General features: G+C 35.0%; 1 protein-coding gene across 3 annotated transcripts in view; it reads left to right on the top strand.

Moving 5' to 3' along the window:
- Positions 1–537: 537 nt before the first annotated feature.
- The window catches only part of PBX3 (PBX homeobox 3), a 155,692-nt gene continuing 134,850 nt past the window's right edge, over positions 538–21,379 (top strand). For all 3 annotated transcript variants that reach the window (XM_065418746.1, XM_065418745.1, XM_065418747.1), the window contains exons 1-2: positions 538–734; positions 1,824–1,897. In XM_065418746.1, coding sequence (XP_065274818.1) covers positions 538–734; positions 1,824–1,897 — 271 coding nt within the window. The remainder of the gene's footprint in view (positions 735–1,823; positions 1,898–21,379) is intronic.

The following is a 21,379-nucleotide window of genomic DNA, read 5'->3' as shown; positions in this document are numbered from 1 at the left end:
TGCTGTTTGCCACCCTCCTAACTTTTTAAGGATTTGAAAGCAAGTTTTTTGTGTTTTTTTTTTTTAATTTGTCTTTTTTTGCGAAGAAGATTTTTTTTTTGGACAAGTGGAGGAAAGACCTAAAAAGCAACAATAAAAATAAAAAAAGAAGAGAGAAAGAAAAAACCTTTGGAGGAAGATTGTACGAGGGAGAGAAAACTGCAAAGAAACCTGATCAACTCATTTATTCAAGCCACAAATATCATAATTATGATGAAAGAAGATTGTAACTAAAGAAGGGAGTGATTTACTGCATTGGAAAGAAGAGAGTGGAATAAACAACTGAGATCCGGTGAAATACTAAATACTGATTTTTTTTTTTAAATTTGCGATAGCAAAATAACAACAAACAGGAACTGAAATTGACTACAAGAGCCAGAGATTTATTTGCATTTTCTTTTCTAAGCACAAACCTCCTTCCTCTGATTGTGAGGCTGTTTTCGCCGTTTCTCCTGCTGCTATCTCTGAAAGTGCATTGATTGGGCTGCGGTAGGAGGTATGGATGATCAGTCCAGGATGTTGCAGACTCTGGCCGGTGTGAACCTGGCTGGCCACTCGGTACAGGGGGGGATGGCTCTGCCTCCTCCCCATGGACATGAAGGGGCAGACGGCGACGGCAGAAAGCAGGACATCGGAGACATCCTCCATCAGATCATGACCATCACTGACCAAAGCCTGGATGAGGCACAAGCAAAGTTGGTTTCGTCTAATTAAACCTTGTCTTTTTGTGTGTGTGTGTGGTTTTTGTTTCTCTCCCTCCTGCTCCTCTGCAGAGACCAGGCGTCTCACAATTAGAGCAACTTAATACTGTAGGAGAAATTGCAAGCAGCAAAGGCAAAATCAAAGTTGCTATTAATTATTTGTAAAATATAAATATGTGATGCTTGTACCATTGTTTTCTGTTCCATTTTATCTACACCTATGCGTGGAAGGCTGTTGCTCAGATATTCCCATTTCCATTTCTATGTCTTTAGACACTATCTGGTTGACACTCATTTAAAAATCACCATCCCGCAATATTTGTTCTTCGGGAGACTTTGATTTCTTGTTAAGAAGTGTAACTTTTTTTCTTTCCTTCTCTCCTGCCCCTGAAGTGGTGGCAGATGAATTACAAAGCTGACAAGATATTGCTTCAGGGAGAAAACCCTCAATGTTTGAAATCACAGTAAATACAAAACAAAGAATATGAACTCTGGAAGTTCTCCCCTGTAACAAATCAGTTCTAATGTAGAGGAATGGAAAGTACTCGAGACAGGCTTTGATGTATACACTTAGTATACCAGGGAATTTACATAAAGCTAATTTGACTTAAAAATAAACAGATGAAAAGAAACCTTTTAAACATGGCTTTAAAACCAAACTTCTGTGAGTGTCACAAGTCTGCAAGTGGCAGGCAGGCTGGGGCTACCTGGATCTTTTACTTGTCACCAAGTCCCTGCTTTGGTGATAAATGAGAGAAGGCATTTGAAACTCCCTTTTATTTGCTCCTCTTGTCCCTGAATTTAAATATCCTCACATTTCTTCTTAATGTTTGCTACTTTGCACACAATATGATTATGTTGCCTGGTAGTCTACAGGGCAAATATGTACCTCCCCCACTCGCAGCCAAAAGCTGTAGCCAAAGATTCCTTGTCACTTGTAATTAACTTTGCTTCCTATTACTTTCCATGGAATATATTAACAGTAAAATGCAGAGACACAATTAAATCATTTTATTGTGGAAAGACGCCATATTATCAAATAGCTTTTGTTAATACATTTGTTTTTTCCTATCTGTTTTTCAGAAAGCATGCACTGAACTGCCACCGAATGAAGCCTGCTCTGTTCAGTGTCCTGTGTGAAATCAAAGAGAAAACAGGTAAGAGACCAGGAGTAACGTGGCTTTAAATCGAACTCCAAATAGGTAAACATTGCAATACTTCTCGACTTAGATTCTGCGAGCCTGGGAGCTGCTTTAGGCACCGCAGCCATCTTTGATCATTGCCTCCTTTCCTGCTTCAGATCTTGGGAGGGGAGGGGGAGAATGTAATAAATCTGGAGCAAATTTTACAATTCATAATCCCGATGTAAAATGAAATGTAGATGAAAATGATCGTGTGTCACCGTCCACAGAGTAAATTCCCCCTCTGGCTGCAATCAGGGAAGTAACACCGAGCAACCAGGCTCTCTCCCCCTCTCTCTGTCTTGTTTGTATGTCAATTTCTTAAAGGAGCAATGTGAGATTGGAGAAGCCAATTGCAATGCAGAGTAGAGAGCAAGGGAAAAAACATAGCCGGCAACTTTCTGTTTGACTCGGGCCACCTTATTGTTTCTCTGTGCAATTAACAGAATATATGTTATTGGACACATTCAGTTGACAGATTCAAACTAGTACATTATGTAGGAAATTAACTGTAGTCTTAAGAAATGCTAAAGGATGTGTGTGTATCTGTGTATAAATATGTCCACGCATGTTCACATACATACGGATGTACGGTGTTGTATATAATGCATTTATTTTTATATACATTTACATTGTGAGGGTTATATATGTACATGAGTATTTCTGTCTGTAGATATTGCTATTCATATCCATATATCTGTAGACAAAAAATTATAGCAAAAAACACCCCTGAAGTTTTCTAGAAGATGTATTTCAATAATATGGACTAAAAAAGGGTAGAAGCAAATTAGTAGCATATACTTTTATATATTTACAGTTAAGATTTTGAAAAGAGCATTTCAGGTAACTGTGGTAACAAAATGTAATACCCATTTTAACAGTGTATTATTTAGAATTCTAGTTCTTGAGCTTGTTCTAAACATTCAGGTTAAAAGTGCATTAGGGGTTTAACCTAGATATATAATATTTTTCTTATAACAATAACACTTACCATTTATATAGCACTTTTCATCTTTCAAGTGCTGTACAAACATTAATCTGATATATATAATTAATGTGCTATACAAAATAATTTTTCATATAATACAGAACATGTTAAAGGGATCAGTAAACTTTGTAAGCATTAACACGTCTAAATATACCATTCTGTCTGGATGCATCACATTTTAAAAGAAAACAGAACAAAAATGCTGTTGATGCTGAGGATACAAGAGCATTAACAACTAGACTGTACAGAGTGAAGTTAAGAGTGTAAAAGTGGTAGAATGCTTTCTGCCAATATTTGTTTGTAGGGAGCACAGCAAAGTCATAATTTTTTTTGATGCAATAATATTTTAAACACCAGAATTTTTCTTCCCAAAAGTGTTGACAAACTAATTTTGTTAAGATATATTGTTAAGACACATTGAAACTTTATAACAGCTTGTGTGTATGTTCTTTGACCCCACTGACTTTAAGTGGAGAAAAATTAGTCACTTTTTAGAGGGGAGGATTTTGAAAAGTATTGTATGTAATATTATGAGAAGCAAGAGCATTATTAAGGTCTGACTAACTTTTAAAAAAAATCTGTATGCTACCTTTTTAGTTATTCTTGAAAATTATAGTTCTCAATTGCAGTCTGAAGACAAAAAAAAACAACAACAACAACATATGACTACAGAATAAGACATCAAACATTAAATCACAGTGAATCTTAACTAAGAAACCCAAAAGTGCATAGTTCTCAGTAAATTATGCTGCTTAATGTCCAAAGGTTTCCTTGCTATCAGGACTCCACTTCAGTTTCTGCTGACAGCTAAGCACTGGGGTATTGACTGTGTTGTGAATATTAAGATTGATTCTGCTTTATATTGCATTATATTGCTCTGGATAAGGGGAATGATTTCCCCCCCTCCCTACGCCACACACATACACCCTTTGTGCCTTGATCACAGTTAACCCCTCCCACCCCCCCGCTTTGGTTTATATTTGTTTTCTTGTCTTTTTCTAAACTTTTTGCCCAGCCAGCTCCAGAGCTAACCAAGCAACCTGCCTTTGATGTTTAGACATTTTGCAGCAGGCAGATTTCAATTAAGAAGGCGTAGGTCCTGCGATCACTTATTTGCACAGGGCTTAGCCTCACTGCTTTGAAAGGAAAGTATAGTCAACCACATGTCAGAGGTGAGTTGAGAATTAAAAACAAGTCTCTTTTCAGAGACGGGGATTACTGGCAGTGGGTGCTTGGTAAGGCCATTGCTGTTTCAGAAGCGAGAAGGAAACTGACAAGGGAAGAGATTTTGTGATTTCAGATGTTTCTGGGGATTTCAGTGATAATTTGTAAATTGAGATCTTGCTTTTGTGTCTTGACTTGTGGAGCCAAGTTTGCAAGTTATCTCTTTTGTAAAATAGCTAAGAGCCAACAAAGAGTGAAGGCGTCCGTCTGGCCAAAGGCGAGATCCTGCCAGCCCCAGCAACTGGGAAGGGATAGGATTATGCACTGAGTGATTGATGGAGGTAAATCCACCCCCCTCCAAACTGTTCCCATAGGGGGATATTCACTCAGGATCTCCCAGTTGAGATTAAATGACTGTATAGACATTAGTAAGTGTTACCAAAGCAAAGCAAATGTGAAAGTAATTTCTAGCATATTTTCTCTGATCTGTTTCAATGAGAAAAAAAGTGCAAATACTCATCTATTGCCAAACAATTCTGAATTTGTAGGGTAAACAGTTTGGAATGCAATTTAAGTAGGGGTTCTCCCCCATTGGTCTTCACTGCCTTTTGCTCAAAATAATTTAATCAAGATGCAATTGGATTGTGCCTCAATACTTAATTATTTATAATCTGAGGAAAAGTTTACCTTAGTGTTAGTAATGGAAATTACTGTCATGGTTTATCCCTACCTAGTTTAAGGAGACAGAAAGAATCTAGCCTCTGCATAAAGTGTAATTTCAGTCAAGTCTTTTCAGAAATAAGGAAGTAAGTAATGCAACTGTGCAGACATTTTTATATTTAATTGCATTCATTTTTAATACTTTGCTGGCGGATTATTATTGTTCAGCATAGCTAGTGAGGATTTTGCTAAATTGGTAGAACGAGAATGTTTAGGGGAACCCCCGATTCCAGGTGAATTAACCATATCAGATGCTTGTGGATCTCAAAATACATTTCCTCAGGGGTTAGTAGATGCATTATGTTTATTAAAGATTTTTCCCTCTGCCTTATTTAGAACTAGGTAGCTGAAGAGTTTTTCTGTGAGATATTTCATCATGTTCAAAGTAATTAATTACAAAATCTAATCTGACATTTATTTTTACATTTAAAAAAAATACTGTGTTCTGTATAAATCAACTTTAAAACAAACAAATAAACATATATTGGTATGTGCATTCCTATAGGTAGCCACCGGGTAGCAGGTTTTCATAAAGATGACTAACTGCCACTTATTTATTTAATTAATACAAAGAAAATTGAGCCCCAAAGTTTTCCTGAAGCCCCTCTAGTAAAATAGGAAGATAAGAAAAATGGGTCTGTCTAGTGGCCGCGTTATGTTACATTTTTATCTGTATCTGTTCTAATAGATGTCACTCCAGAATCTTAAGTTGTATGCTTAATGTGGAGTCACATCTGTTGCATACCTTTGTATCAATCTTTCTGTCCTCCTATCGATATCATAGTCTGATGTATGTATTTCATTTTGTATGTACATTGTTTACTGTTAAGAAAAGCTTAGATTCAGAATCTGATTATCCTTACACTTTAGTAAATTTCTATACCTGAAGTATTATATTTACGTATGCAGATATAACTGAAAATATATTAATTCTGATGTTCTTAAAAAATGGTTAGGGAATTGCAGTTATTTCCCAGTGGAATTCCATATTATTGAGCTGTACTGATAGATGATCTGTACCATCATAGTTTCTTGCCTTTTTATGTTGTTTTTAAAAATTATGTTAAAAAAAATCCAAACAATGACAGCTGCCAACCAAACCCTAATTTACTGTCACCACAAACCCTAAATAGCATTCATTTACTAGTAATGCCTAATGGCATACATGATGGTTTGCCAGATTTGTGGCCTTTCTGAGGCTTATAAGCAGGACTGACTTGGGAAGATCATAAAACTTAATGAACTTCTCGACTGCAGGAGGTGTCCGCAGGGGAAGAGAAAGGCCTGCTTGGCTGGTTGGGCTGGTTGGACTATTTTTTATGTCTAAAGAGAGAGGGGGGGAAAATGATGATTAAAAATGTTCTGCCTTCATGCAGAGTTTTGTTTTGAAGGATGAAAAGATTTTTAGATATGGTAAACAGATGAATAGTGAAGTTAACAATGAGATTAATTTCTTGCTATTCGCCTTGTAAGCTGAAACCTTTATTTTTATTGCTACAACTGTAACTAGCCATCCATCGCCATTCTGATGATTAAAGGGCTATCTCATGCCCTCACTCCACAGCAAAACTCTTACATGGCCCAATTCTTTGGAGTTTTCAGGAACACCTCTAAGGATTTCACAGTATATCAGCCAAAGTGGCCATTATATAACCAGCATTGGAAAGGCTTCATATTTTCCCCCGCTTGCAGTAAGAATTTGAAAATATCAACCCCTCCCTCAATTTGGATCTTTTTAACTGAACTGCAAGATTATTTTCTTACATTAAATTCATTTTAACTTTTCAGTATTTGAAAACTATCATATAATGCCAACAATTTGCAATAAAATAAAACAATCCCTAATTAAATGTTAAAAGATAATTGTGGAACAGTATAATAACATTATTATAATTTATCTGTTAGCTATTTTTAAAATATGAAATTGCAATGTTATTCAATTGAGATATTTAAAAAGAATAGGAATATGCAGTCCTCATATGTCCTTATCAAGCCCTTTAGTATAATTTTTAATTTACTTTGAGTAGGTTAGAAAATGAACAATGTGGATTAAAAATCTACATCTTTATTTTCGTGTGGGATTTTTTTCTTTTAATATTCAGAATTTTAAGGAATAATCAACTAAAATATCACAAAATTCTTAAATGGTATATTTTAAAAAGTATTTATTATTAAACATATTCCAATTCATTACATCCAATAGTATGTTACGCTACTTACACCACCTTAATGGTAATGGTATCACTTTGCCTCATAAATGTTTTACTAGTAAAAATTAAATTGAATTAAATATCTGATTGCCATTTTGTCATCCGTTCCAAACCTACATAGAGACAAAATGCCATTTCCATGGTGGTTCTTTAGCCAGTGTGAGATTTATTTATTTATTTATTTATGTATCTAATTTATTTAGGCCAAGAAAAAGAACGGCTTTTGTGATTTCCACCCCTTCCCCCCCAACAAAACATCTGACATTTTGTCTTAGAGGACTTGTTACTGCATACTACCTTTACGCCAAGCCATTTAGGAGCTCCTTCATATATTTAAATAACACACAAGCTTTCACTTGATTACAAGGATCTGTTTCCAGACCATCTCCCCTCCTCCCCCCCAAGATAAAATTAGACCTATTTTTCAATACTAACTCAGTATGAGCAAGTAATTCTTTTATTTTCTGCCTCATTTTTAGAGGGTTTCATTTTGTTCTTGAATATTAAACAAGCTTGCACATTTGTAAATATTTTAAAATGATTATGAGCTACCACCAGGTTTATTTTATGATCACAGTAATTTAAATAATTTATTTTTTATTTGGATTAAATAAATATAATAGTAGGTAGTGATCCGAGCCATCCAAGGCCATCCCGTATTTTACAAATGTAATAGATTTGTCAACCAGGTTTGTACAGCTTTCAGTGAAAGATACACACTTCCATGATTTGGATATTATGCTAGCCTGATTCAATTTAAATATTAATTTGTGTGAAACGTTAATGTATATTGCAATCTACCTTAGTCAAGTATATGCAGAATGAAAATATGAAATTGCTTCAAATGTAATAAAAGGTTTAAATACACAAGCAATATATATTATTAATATATAATGCAATAAAGCAAGATTGTTTAGCTTATATTTATTCTGAAATTTTTAAACTGTTTTACAGTTCTGTGAGTGTCACATGTGATTATTTTAAGTAAAATAAGAATGAATAATAAGTTCGTATACTAACTAGTCAAAATAAATAGGGACCTGAGTTTTTCTTTTCTTGTATAATTGATGGAATTAGATGTAGTTGTTTGTATTCTGTGAATTGACACCATGAGAAGAATGCTTTGTTTGTTTTCTCAGCAGTCATGTTTAATGCTATTCGCTTATCAAGGTGATCAGCATGGTTCAGATAACACATGCCTGACACAGCCTGCCTTTTTTCACCATCATGTTGACCTTTTGTCACATTTGCTTTTCTCTGGTAGGCAATTCATGTCTTTAAGTATGAATGGAGTAAATAATTCACATCAATATTTAATATAAATTATTAAAGTTTGTGTCAGCTCCTATAGTTCCTGCTTTTATAAAGTTAGAGTAGTACATCAACCAAACTGATGAATTACGCTTTTCAGCTGGACATTAGAGCTATTCCACGGTGTTATCTTTACAACCTAAGTAAACAAGGGAGTTACATCTGAAGGGAAATGAAGCTCCGTGCTTGAATACTATTTATATTTTTCAATAGGGGCTATGCATATTCTTTAGAAAGGGGGAAAATGCTAGCTAAATAGCTGTAGTATTTTCATTTGTGACTTCCAAAACTTTATTCTTATTGTTTATAAGCTGTAAATAGAAACATAGCAAACACCACTGAACTTGACATTTTCTTCCTCATCTTATCATTAGCCTTACATGAGCACTTAAGCTCTAGCCAAAGGTTTAGATTATGCTTACTTGTTTGTTTTTTATTTTGTTTTGGAGTTGTTTTCTGGGGTTTTTTTTCTTTGTAGCCTAATTTTTACAGAATCTTCTGGCGATGAGTGATAAATTAGTTCAGAGATTATGAAGTTTCTGATCTCTTCAGTCTTTGGTTATAAATTATAACACATATTTTACAAACTAAATAGTCTGTTATTGAAAGTAGACTGATTTTTTTAAAGAAAAAATAATTATTTGCAGCAGCATATTGCAGTGCATATTTATTGCTAAAAAGAGTTGAAACAACATTTTGCACAGAAGCATATAAACAAAATCATTATGAATTTATTTTTCTTATTTCATCTTAGTGTTTTTTATTTAAATTCTGTTGTTAAAGAGAAATCCTATTTCAAGTTACACAGTCATGTGAAATTGTTGTACCAATATCAGAATCACTGAATAACATGGGTCCTATAATACTACAAATCAATCATTTTGGGAGTTTCTCTATCATTTGTTTACAGGTCAAAACTTCTTGTTATATTTATGTTATGCATCAATTTTAAAGCTAATCTCTTAGTCTGAATTGTCCAGCAGGTGGCTTTTCAAGTATGATTTGATTTTTATTTATTTATTGTAGGTACAAAAATGGATTAAATAATATTACTCTGAATTTAAAAAAACTGAAAAGAGTAACCATTTTGCTGTATACGTTTACATATATGACAGAACAAATGAAAGTATCTAGAGATCTTCCACTACACAATCTAAATTAAGATTCTAAACAGGCATTACAGATGCTGGTAACTTTGGCAATTATCATTTTGTTTGGTGAACAGTAGTAAAACAGTGTGCGGTAAAAGTGTTTAGAGAGAGAGGATAAATAAATTGAACAGTTTTGCAATGCAAAGTGGTTTGTGGTGTTTTTGAGGATTTCTTGGCTCTTGCTTAACTGCTATTGTGAAGCCTGGAGCAGATTTTCCCATTGCTAATGCCCTAGAAGTATTAATTCACTTTGATATGCTAATTAGAGGGCATTATGCAAGAAATGAGATTAAGTGGCAGCATGAAGCCATTTGCCTGTCAGTAAATTGAGAGCTTTAGCATCAGGAGGAGCTTTGTTTTTTCTGAGTTTCTCTTGGTTTTGCATATAAATAAAATTGATTGAAAGGTCTAGAGAAGCTTCTAGAACATTGGTGATTCTTTTTCTCTTTCTATGATTATTTAAACTTCATGTTAAAGGCTTTCTTTGAATATTAATTGATCTAATGGGAGATACTGAACATGAAGAATTTCATTGTATTCTCAGTTACTGTACCTTAAAAAAAGAAAAGTATTAGAATTCTTTGTGTCATCTGATTTTTGTGGCATTATTTCAGATATACCTTACAACTTTGTATTGTAAACTCTGATCAGTTCTAACTATTACTGGGCTGATGTTCTTGCCAGTTTTAGCACAACAAAGGCCTGATTTCAGAGGTGCTGAACAGCAGAAGTCAGTGGTAAATGTGGATACCTGGGGAATCAGGCCTTGAGCTTTTATCATCCCAACTCAGTTGTAGGGTTGTTCCATAAGTTCCATTATGGCTTATGTAAATTGCAGATCTATTTGGGATCATTTGGGGAGGAAGAAGTTGTAACACTGGCCATAGATTTTATTCAATTGCCAGAAAACTATATTTGAAGTAACATTAAGGGGTTGACTTAAATCCATAAAAGCAAGGAAAATTCTGAGTTAATGCTTAAACTCTGCCCTTAACTCAACCCATTGAACCTATTTATTAGAGTATATATGAGTTGTAAGATAACTGTGCTGAGACCCCTGCAGTATTATGGCACTGTGGGATGAGTCAAAGATAGTCTCTGATTTAGCTCAAAATTTCCTGGCTCTTGTAGCTTTAATTCAGACTCTGGTGTCTCTTAGATATAGTTGTGTTGTTCAGTTTCTCCTTTCTTATGGAAATACACAAAAATATCACAGAAGTAATGCAGGACAATGAAAATTTTTTAGTATCTCTGGCCCTCTCCCTGATTGCTCGTAGGATATGAGGGTTTGTACGTCTCCACTGTACACATCTCCTTCATAGATCATTATCTTAAAGCCAATCAGGGGGTAGTTTTAGAATGATCATGCTTGTGATGAGCCCCAATAATTAAAAAAGAAGCCCCAGTGCCTCTCAATGTGGGGCTCCATAGTTCTGGCAGCTGATTTCTAACACTGTTGGGGAATTTTTAACATCATAACGTAAGACACAATAAACTATAGTGACTTCTTCAGAGCCATATAGATTATCAAGTCATTACAACTGGCATGCAAACCATGGTGTCTGTGCTCATGTGTAACTTCCAGTAATATAAATAGTAGCTACAAGCATACCCATAGAGGGGAGAATAAAGACTTCTCTCTATTGATTAAGAATCCTTATTACATTTTTTGTGAAATGTGGTTACCATATTGGCCCATTAACTGCTTTTGTAAATGAAATAATTGGTTATTTTTAATCCCCACCACCATCTGAACTAGTTGAACAAATAAATCTTCATTAGGAATTCACAACCTGAAAACTTTCATTATCAAAATGAAACCATTTTGGAGTTAGATGGGAAACAGAATAGCTTCTGAAACCACAAAACCAAATTTTCTCATAAGAAGTAACCTAATGTGCCAAGAATGAGCAAACGTTCACTTTCACGTTACAACCTCTTGAATAAAAATGCTAAATAATGAACACATTAACAGGCGTATCTTAACTATATCCTTAATAACGCAGGCTATGGGGCACCGAAAGGCAGTGTAATCTAGTATATAGAGTATACAGGACTGGGAGCTTAAAAGTTTGGGATTTTAATCATTTGAAGCCCAGTCTTGTTCCCATTGAAGTTAGAGGCAAAACTGAAGTTAATGGAAGTTTTGCCACTGACTTCAGTGGGGCCAGGGTTTCACCATTTGTGTCTCAGCTGACCTCTCTATAAAATGGGCATATTATTTTCCTACTGAGGATCGTTGTAAGGATTAATCAACAAATGTTTGTACTATCTGTTGAAGTTGTAAAATGTTATGGAGGTCCTAAGTATCATTAAAATTGCTATGATATGTTATATATGAAGAAATATAGGAAATAGCAATCTATCAAATCAATTTCTAGTGGCTATTATTACTTAAATTATAGTATTCCTAAATGATGTCCCATCTATTGAAGGATAACTAGATTAAGCTTTACTTAGAGGATTTGCTTTTCTGTATATTAATTGGGGATGATAGTATTTTGAATCAGTCCTGTAGCAGAATGAAAACAGGGTCCTGATTTTATATTTATTTTTATTTAATGATTAAAAAAAATAAAACATTGTCCACACTAGACAATGATTGGTGTTTTACTTTGCTGGTGATTGTTCACAGATACCATTACACAATTGGCAGGATATTTAAAGCACTGATTACAAATGTTTGTTGATTAAAGAAGCTTTTCATGCTTTGAGTGAATATTTGTAATTGTACTAAATAACACTGAGATGTTTGCTTATTTTCTTAGAAGTTAGCTGCTGCTTGCAGGAATGACTGTCACTAGTAATAACAAGTTACACTAGATTGTGCAATGATTCTTATTTGACTTCAAGGATATTTATTACCATTTTTGAACAAATTATACTAACATGAAAAGTTGTGGAAATGATTGTGCACTAGATAAGGTGATACATTACAGGAGTGGTTCGGTTTATGGAGCTTTATGCTGAGGTTTTCTCAAAAATTATAGCACAGTCCTGTCACTATAAAACCCAGTGATACAGCTGGTAATAACATACAGTGGAAGTATTTTTAGTTTTCACTTGTTATTCAAATAGAGTAGGAACTATCAGATTTTCTACCTCCTATTTTTTTCCTTTGTTGCAATCTCTCTCTCTCCCTTTGTAAGCAGAATGTCTCAGGTTTTGGTAGTGACTGCAGGTAGGTAGGTAGGTTTCGGTAGTGACTGCAGGTAGGGCCCTAAGGGTGAAATCCTTACCCTCAGAAGTCAATGTGAGTTTTGTCAGGAGTTCAGGGTGAGAAGGATTTGGCTGGTAAGTGAAATTTGCCCCAGTGCAGTGAACCCATACAAGTCCTTTGGCACCATTAAGTCCAGTGTTAAAGGTTCAACTAGTGCATAGGCCTTGTGTGAGTGAGCCTGTTGCACTGGGGTAAATTTCACCCTCAGTGAGTTGCTGAGAATTATTTCTTTCTTCCTCTCCATTTGTTGGGGCAGTGACGTGATATCAATATGAGCCTTGGGAACTTATTGACTTGTTGGTTCTTGACCTTTTGACTGTGACCAAGTATAGAAATTGAATGTCTGAAAATTAAATGATAGGCTCTATATACATAAATACTTGGATGTCAGTGTATTACATGAACTAATTTTGGTTTACTTAAATTTATGGCATTTTGTGTTCAATAAAGGAAATATTTCTTCCTTTCAATATACTGAGAGTCTAATAATATTGTAGTTAGCACTAAACAAATCAATTTCCTGTTACTGACTGATTATCATAACAGCTGCTGTTTAATCACCATGATTGTTATGTAACTTTGAAATCTCTAATATTTTGGAAAGGAGTAGGCAGCATTGTGGTGCGTGTGTAATGATGTGATGTCATTGCACTGGGTTGGAGATAAAAGTCTACACCGCCTGTATTTAGCGTATTTCTGTTTAATGGGTTCTGGAAACTTGCAAAAATATAAACAAGTTCCCTACTTAAAAACAGGGGCTTTTTTTGTGAAGAGGAGGGAGGGTGAGGCTTGTGGTGGTGTTTTTTTTAAGTGTGCTGAATGTTAACTTATTAGATAATTGCAAATTAGAATGGCCTTTGGAAGGGTATTTCTTTTTCAGTTCCAAATAATGTAGCATGAGAGGGTTAAATGACAGTAATATACTTTTAGTCACTAATTTATATAAATAATACACTGGTTATGTATATAAAAACAATACTTAATTTTTTTTCTCATGAGAACTAAAAAATGGGGCCTTTGAAACAAGTCTTATAGGGTTGGGAATATTGTTCTCTCCAAGTGCAGCAATAAGGCAGTGGTCAGCACTAATGTAAATATTTGTACAACAACCATGTTCTACAGACTTCAATTTAATGGTAAAAATCTGCCCTAAATGCCTCAGTAAATATATGCTGAAGAACAGAAGCCTATTCACTGAAGAAACAATTGACTTTAGCTTCTTTGTTGTGCAAGTGGCCCCCAGTGATGCTACTGCAAGGACTAGATAGAGCCGAGGAGAATGGCTGCCTCCTGCCTGGTGGGCTGGCAGTCTCACTGGCACTGCCAAATGTACTTCCTATTTGTGGTGCAAGGGAATTGGAACAGTGAAGCATTTATCATCCCCTTCCCTGCTCTTCGTGCACGGGAAAGGGGAAGTTGTCAATGAAAGAAAAAGAACTGTAATCGCACATTTCCATATGCTTCTAATTGTTGATTTGGGGATTTTCTATGAATATAGCTTCACAAAACAGATGCTGTTTAAGAAAAGGGGGAACATAATTTTGTGGGCAATGAATTAAGTGTTTTTGTGGCCCTCTCATCCGTAGCTAGGAGCAGTTTGTGGACCGCGTCTGTGAACGCCGCTCATAATTGTTTTTCACACATAAGTTATGCAAATGAGCTTTTATGGCAACTGGCATAACAATTAGCATCCTCCAGCAATATTTTAGCAGGTTAATTGCAAAATTTCTAAATTGTACATCTGACTTGTTAATTAGGCATGACAGAGGTGGTAAAATAGTTATCTTCAGGCAGTGGCAGCCAGGAGCTGCTTGAAATGCAAAGAGCAACGATTGATTGGATTTGAGGGTTACAATTGTGGGAGCACTGCTGTTGTCAAGTGCCGCTGAGCAGCTCTGCTCGATCGGTTGCCTCAGAGCAAGAACCGCGTCGTTGCTGAGAGTATCCTGCCATTTACAAATCTGCTTTATTTAACTCTCCAACTCTCTAAATCCCATGTATGCTTTTGCCTGCCTCGCATATTTTGCTCCATCTCACTGTCATGTGAAGGTGCAATCTGTACCACTGAAGAAATAATTGCAGTTTTATTTACAAATACAACCAAAAGTTTAGCTACCACCGGATTTTGGATTAACAAATACTTTTTTAGCCCAAATGTAAACACCACTGCCTATCCTCACATCTTCATGTTTACCAAAAGTTAAACCCTATTTTTGCTAAATTGCAGCCTTTGCTTCCTGATATTTAAATGCAATGTTGATATTTTACAAACTTTACTGACCGCCTATTTCTCCTAAATCCTTGCCTTCAAATATTATGTGTTTTATATTAATCCCATTAAAACACACAATACCCCCTTAATATCTGCAATAACCCTTTTTTAGGCTCTGAGGTATCTCTGAATGATTAGAAAAGATTGTAATGAGAGTCCCTTATCCAGAGAATAAATTCAAAACATATTTTCATTTCGGCAATAGTGCCTGTAAAAAACAAAATGCTAATACAGTCCAGCAGAACAAGTACAGTATCTTTTACATATATGAATACAGTTTTCAATACGTTCTACATACTTTGACAGTTGATTTTGGCATAAAATACTTAGCTCCATACTGTTTTGATATTTAATAATTTAAATGGTGGGATACCTTTTCTAGCATCTTTCTTTTCTATGTGTTACCTTTGGGTATATATAGAAGTCAGATTGCACAGCAAAAAGCTTTGTTTGGTTGCACCATTTGTCATTAGCCTGCTGGCGGCTTGGATGTTTTGTAGTTTAAATAAAGTGAATAAAATTTTACTATATATATCATACCTGCAAGCAAAGAGAATATCAAATTAAGCATGTGTGAAATTTGATGTCCTCTTTGGCTCCGGATACATTTTCTTGATTCAGCCACGTGGTGTTTAATATTGGAATTTTATATTTTCATTTAAAAAGTAAATGTTCCTGCATGCATAACTGTTCTAATATTTTACATTTTCTTGTGACATGTGTATATGGAGTAAGTGCCATTTATGATATGTTGTCATCAATAATTTTGTCACAGAGAATAAAAGCCTTTAAACTCATCCACCCACTGGAACGTTTTATCATATTTATTTTAAGAGATATGAAATTAGCAGAACAATTGAGCTCTTTGTATGTGGGAGATGCAAATGTAACTGAATATTTACCTTTAATGAAGGGCAACATAAATATCTCAGTATCAATAAATTATACACAGTGGTAGAGTATTCCATAGACACCTAATAAATAGTTCCTGTTTTTTCTAGATCCTTGAACTGCATTATCTTTTAGCATGGTTTAATTTACAACCAACAGTGAAATAAAATATTGGTTAACTTTTTGAAATATGATCTATTGCAATTGAAAATATTGTATTTTGAATAGGAGTAAAACATGTTTCCAAATCATTACATTTACTGATTAAATGATCACTTACTGTATTCAACAGTTTAAGGAAGAGTTTACTACAGTAATACTTCAGTGGATAATATTTGGCATGGAGTAACCATTTTAATGAGGGTCATTGGGAGAGATTTCAATAGGGGAAATTTCAGGTGTATTATGGCTTTTGTCTTGTCACAATGCATGTCTCTATAACATGAGAGAGAAGTTATAGAGCAGCACTCATCTCACTTAAGACCATAAGAAACTCCCTAATAAGTGTGAGAAGAGAAAGACAATAGAAGGTAGCATTGTATGTTCTTATGTTTTAGCAAGCTTGGTAAGTAAATATATTCTGTAGTTTAAATGTACATCACATTTTAACTGTCCTAATATTGATCATCCTATGGAGGGATTATATTGAAGTCTAGTAGTTATTAGTGTAAAGAGGGTCAGATGCAGAGACTGGTACAAAGCAAGAGCTCTCATGGTAATGATGCTGCTATTTATAGATCCCCATTTCATTAGTTGCAGAGTTTCAGAGAAGAGATTTTCTCTAGGGGAAATGGATACTTGAAGTTCATTTTCTTCCTGATGCACATTAAGGCAGAAACACGAACAACCTTCAGGATAGGGCACATGATTACAGGATTTTGGACTATTTCCCTTAAATATATTTGCAGTAATACACAGTACAGATTTTAAAAGTGCTAGCAGGTTTTCCAGCTGAGCTTCATTTTCCACATACCCTTTAGATTTTTTTTTTCTTGTGAGAATTTTTCTTTTTTTAGAAGAATTTTATGAAAAATTGGTACCATGCCAGTAAGCCCAGCAGTGTTGTTAATATTTTTCTTTTTAAAAGAAAATATACAGCTCTGCTAAGCAGCTTGACTGATCATAAAAGCTGTAGTTTACTACAGAATATCTACCTCCAGAACATACATGGTACACTCCCAATTATCAAACTGTATTATGTTCCCTGATATTTATTAATTATCATGGAAATGTCTTTGAATACCTAAAACCTTGATTATCCAAACGTATTCAGTGCCCCCATGACATTCAGATAATCGAAGCTGCACTGTAATTTTTGTGTGCATGAGTTTCTAGTGCTTGTCTTTTGGAATTCTTGACATCTTGAATTATTTTTTTTCCTTTAAGAGAATATTTACTTAGTTAGTATTCACTTAATTAGAACTGACTGTTTAATGTTTTCTGGGAGGGTATTTATGGTATTTTCTTTGCCATATTTGCATTCCAGAAATTAAGTCCCCATGCCATTATTCGGCAAGCCTTTCATACATTAGAATGATGAATTGAAAGCAGAAATGGGAAAAAGACTGCAATGCAATGAAAATTTAATCAGCGTCTTCTGCTGCTTTAATAAGGCAAATAATTCTTATTGGCCGCTGCGTTAAGGTTTCTAATATTTAATTCATAACAAACCTTGCATTATTCTGCAGCAGCATCGACAGCTCCACTTTGCTGCCTGCCAACAGGCAACCATAAAAACTTAAAAGCAGATGTAAATGTCTAAAACAAGGAGAATGATTAGATCTAAAGCGGTCAGAAAAAATCAACAATATTGCCAGCAAGTTTGATAAATCTTTACATGCTGTTTAGTAATACACCAAATGATATTAATTAAACTCATTAAATGTGTTGATTTTTAGGGATCGAGGTAACTTTTATGAAATGTGAAATTTTATAGTTCCCACAACCCCCCAAAGGAAGCAGATGCAACAGTGTAAGGATACTTATTACTAACCAAACTTGAACTGTGTTATTGATGTTGGAGTACCCAGTTAATTTTCATATATAGGAAATCTATTGCAATGTAAAACTGTAGTCAGATGTCCCATATATGTCCTATGAATAGTATTATCAGAATGAGCTTGTGTTCCTTTGCTTAATACTAGCAATATATATATATAATGCTAGTATTAAGCAAAGGAACACAAGCTCATTCTGATAATACTATTAATTTCTCTCTCTCTCTCTAATACTAATTTTAATTTTAAAAAAAAAATTGCAATAGGGAAAATATCCTTTTAGTTTATAAACCTTTTCCTAAGGCTTTTTTTGAGATCTGGGAATATTATTCTGAATTGTCTTTAAATGTAATTGCAAAATTTGCCACACTGAGTTTTTCACTTCAGATCTAAAAAAATTAGCTAAGATACTGCTAAGATTTAATGTAAACATGCTGTATAATTCCAAAGGATGTGGCAGAGTGTTTTGTAGTGTGAGGCAACAGAAAATGGCAACCTGCCAATGCTAGGTGCAAGCTCTTGTTACATAGAAGGGTTGCGCCTGTTCTCATTTCTTCTTGAAATGGCTTAATTGGTGTCAGCACCCCAGGGATAAAGGCCTCTAACACTGAAATACACACGATTCACCCTGTCTCTGCTCGGTGTAGGGAAACTGGTAACAACTGGTGGTGAATGAGGAGTGAACGGTGCTGTAACAATACTCGATGATGTTTGGGATGACAGAAATTAATACGCACTTGCTTGAAGAAAGCAATGATTAATGGCAGTGAGCAAGGGAATGCTGTCCCTCCTTTAACTCCACTTTGATGGGGATTGAAAAGCAAAAGCCTGTTTTCATTCTTTCTCGAAAGCAGAGGTCACCCAGAGTACATTACAGCAATTTTTCCTCTCTGTTTTTTATTTCATAAATATTATGATAAGCACAGATTAGATAGATTTCCCCCCCAAAGGCTTAAGGATATTTTATATCTGTTTGCTATTTGTGCTTAACAAAGATATCCTACATGGTTCATTTTCCTTTGCATCAGAATAATTAGTATAATTAATAATTTTTTAAAAAAATCATAACATTAGTGCTTCTCCGTTTTTTACATGTGGAATTTCAAGGTCTTCATTTTCAATATGTTGATGGGTCAGAATGCATAAAGGAATATTGCCAAGGAGGGGGAAAAGGTTAAAAACCTAAGTTTCCTCATTGAATTTTTGATGTAAATATATTTTGCAAGATCCTCGCACTTGTCAGCAGCTTTCTCAGCTATTTGATAAAGAATCTTTATTCTACAAGAAGACTGAAATAACACAACTGTGCTTTGGATAATGAATTCTTCATCTAAGAACTTTAAAACAAAGTACAATGTTGGCATTTTTTTCTTTGAGTGAGAAGGCTGATACATCTTTGGGATCCGACAGGAAGACATAAATTAATAGAGTTCTGGAGATCAGTTTCTCATTAATAATCCATTTTGTCATGGTTCTTGGCATTGTCAGCCTAGTAACTGGTTCATATTTTGCTACGGGATAAAAGCACATGATGTCTTAAGGCACAACACAAGGAAAACGAGTTCATCATATTTTGGAGAAACTAGCTATGAAAAAATGATTTTGTTTTGCAGAAAAACAACATATCTATTTGCAGTTTTTAGGCATTTTTTAATTCCCAACCTAACCATTTATTTTTATAACATTAGCAGAAATAGAGCTCTGAATCAGAGACCCATTGGTATTTTGTAGTCAGTGCTTTGTTTTACTGCTGCCCTTCCCAGTTGTTTGTGGTTTGTTTTGTTGAAAAATTACAGTAGATCTCAGCCCTTTTCATATTGCATTTTTAGACTACATGGCAGACTGTGTCCAATTTAGAACAGAGGGTTGAACAATGCTGGCTTTTCCTTTGTGAAGGTAACCATGTAACTCTTGCCAATTTTGCCCCAGTCCAGACACTCGGAACATACTTGACAGACCCAGATATATTTTTTTCTGCAGTCTTCAAAATGAAAGAGATTGTGTTATCATCAGCATGATGACACAAACTGGAATCTTTCACCTTTTAAAGTTTTAAATCTAGCATCCTGTATATGTTAAAACTATGGCAGCACAGACAAACAATGCAGCCACTTAAAAGGTGTTAAACTTGCAATGTCAACCCAACTAGAGAAGGATTTTGATCTGATTTAGCTGCATGTCCTCTTTTTTTAATGTAATTTACATTGAAAAGTGACATAATGCAGCTCTCAGTGAAATCATGCGATATCTGTCTTTGGAGCATACTGTATCTTAGGAGACTTGTCAGGCACTCAAAGGGGAAAAAGAAAGGGAGGAAACCAGCCCAAACAACTTAGCTATGAGATGTAGCCTTTCCTGAATGTTTATCATTTAGCCGAAGGCCAGGGGCCTTCTAGGGAAAGAGCTGAGGGAGTCATGGGGTCAGAGGGGAAGAAGGGGGCAGCAACCCTACTGGAGAAAAGGATGTGCCATGTGTTGGGAGTACAGCAGTGGCCAGCCAGGAACAACATGGCACGATGTGGACTCTCTCCTAGCAGAACATGATGCAGCCAACACATCTGCCAGCCTTTTATACAGCAAGAGGATTCATGGTGGGGAGAGAGGGAAGAGTCACATACATAACTTTAAAAAAGTCACAACAGGGCACATGGAATGCAGGAGGCATAAATACATCTCTTCTGATCCTTGTTCCATAGACCTGTGGGTCACAGCTCAGATAATCCTCAATGCAGTGCAAGGAGCTTGTGCTGTTACTTGCCGGAATGCTAAGTGATCTATCCATAAACATATACTTTCATTTTGATGTCCCCTTAACCTTCATGAGCATTAATATTCACTCATAAGAGGAACAAAAGGGATAAACCTCTTGACATGTCTTTTGTGGACTTACTTGGGTAGGTAATTCAAAGATGCAATTTGTCCTCTTTGAGTGTTGGATGGAGGAGATGGTGGCATTTAGCACTTGGTGTGGTTAGAAGCACTGTGTTTATTTCATCAACAGGAATATATAACCGTTTACAGCTTTCTTCTTTGTCTGAAAACAGAGGAGGTTTGAATTATGAAGATTTAGAACATGTCTCTCTATACAGAGTTGCAAAGGACATTTGTCTCAGCACATTGTAGTGAAATTTTAAAGAGCAGGTTTTGACAGGAGACATTTTGCTGACACAGAATATTTTGTTCACTTCTGACTCTCAAATAAGTGCTACTTCTGTCATAATGATTGATTTATATTCGTTTTAGACCATACATTTCACATCCTTTTTTTTTTTTTAGTGCTTATGGCTACATTGTTGTAGAATATTACAGTTTTAAAATTGTTATGAGCATGGTATCAAGTTTCATATTTGACTAATAAAATAAAAATTGTGTATAACTGGCCATGCATATTTTGCAGTACAGTCTGTATGTAATGAAATCCCTACTGTGATTATCTTATAGAAAGACAAAATAAAGATGTTTTAAAATCAAAATGCCTGTTAAAATAAAGATGAGCAAATACTGAATTTAAGTTTAACATAAAATGATTATTGA

Source organism: Emys orbicularis, chromosome 18 (assembly GCF_028017835.1).
Source record: "Emys orbicularis isolate rEmyOrb1 chromosome 18, rEmyOrb1.hap1, whole genome shotgun sequence".
NCBI classification, from domain to species: Eukaryota; Metazoa; Chordata; order Testudines; family Emydidae; genus Emys; species Emys orbicularis.
The sequence above is the reverse complement of the archived record's forward strand: the minus strand, read 5'-3'. Positions and strand labels throughout refer to the sequence as shown.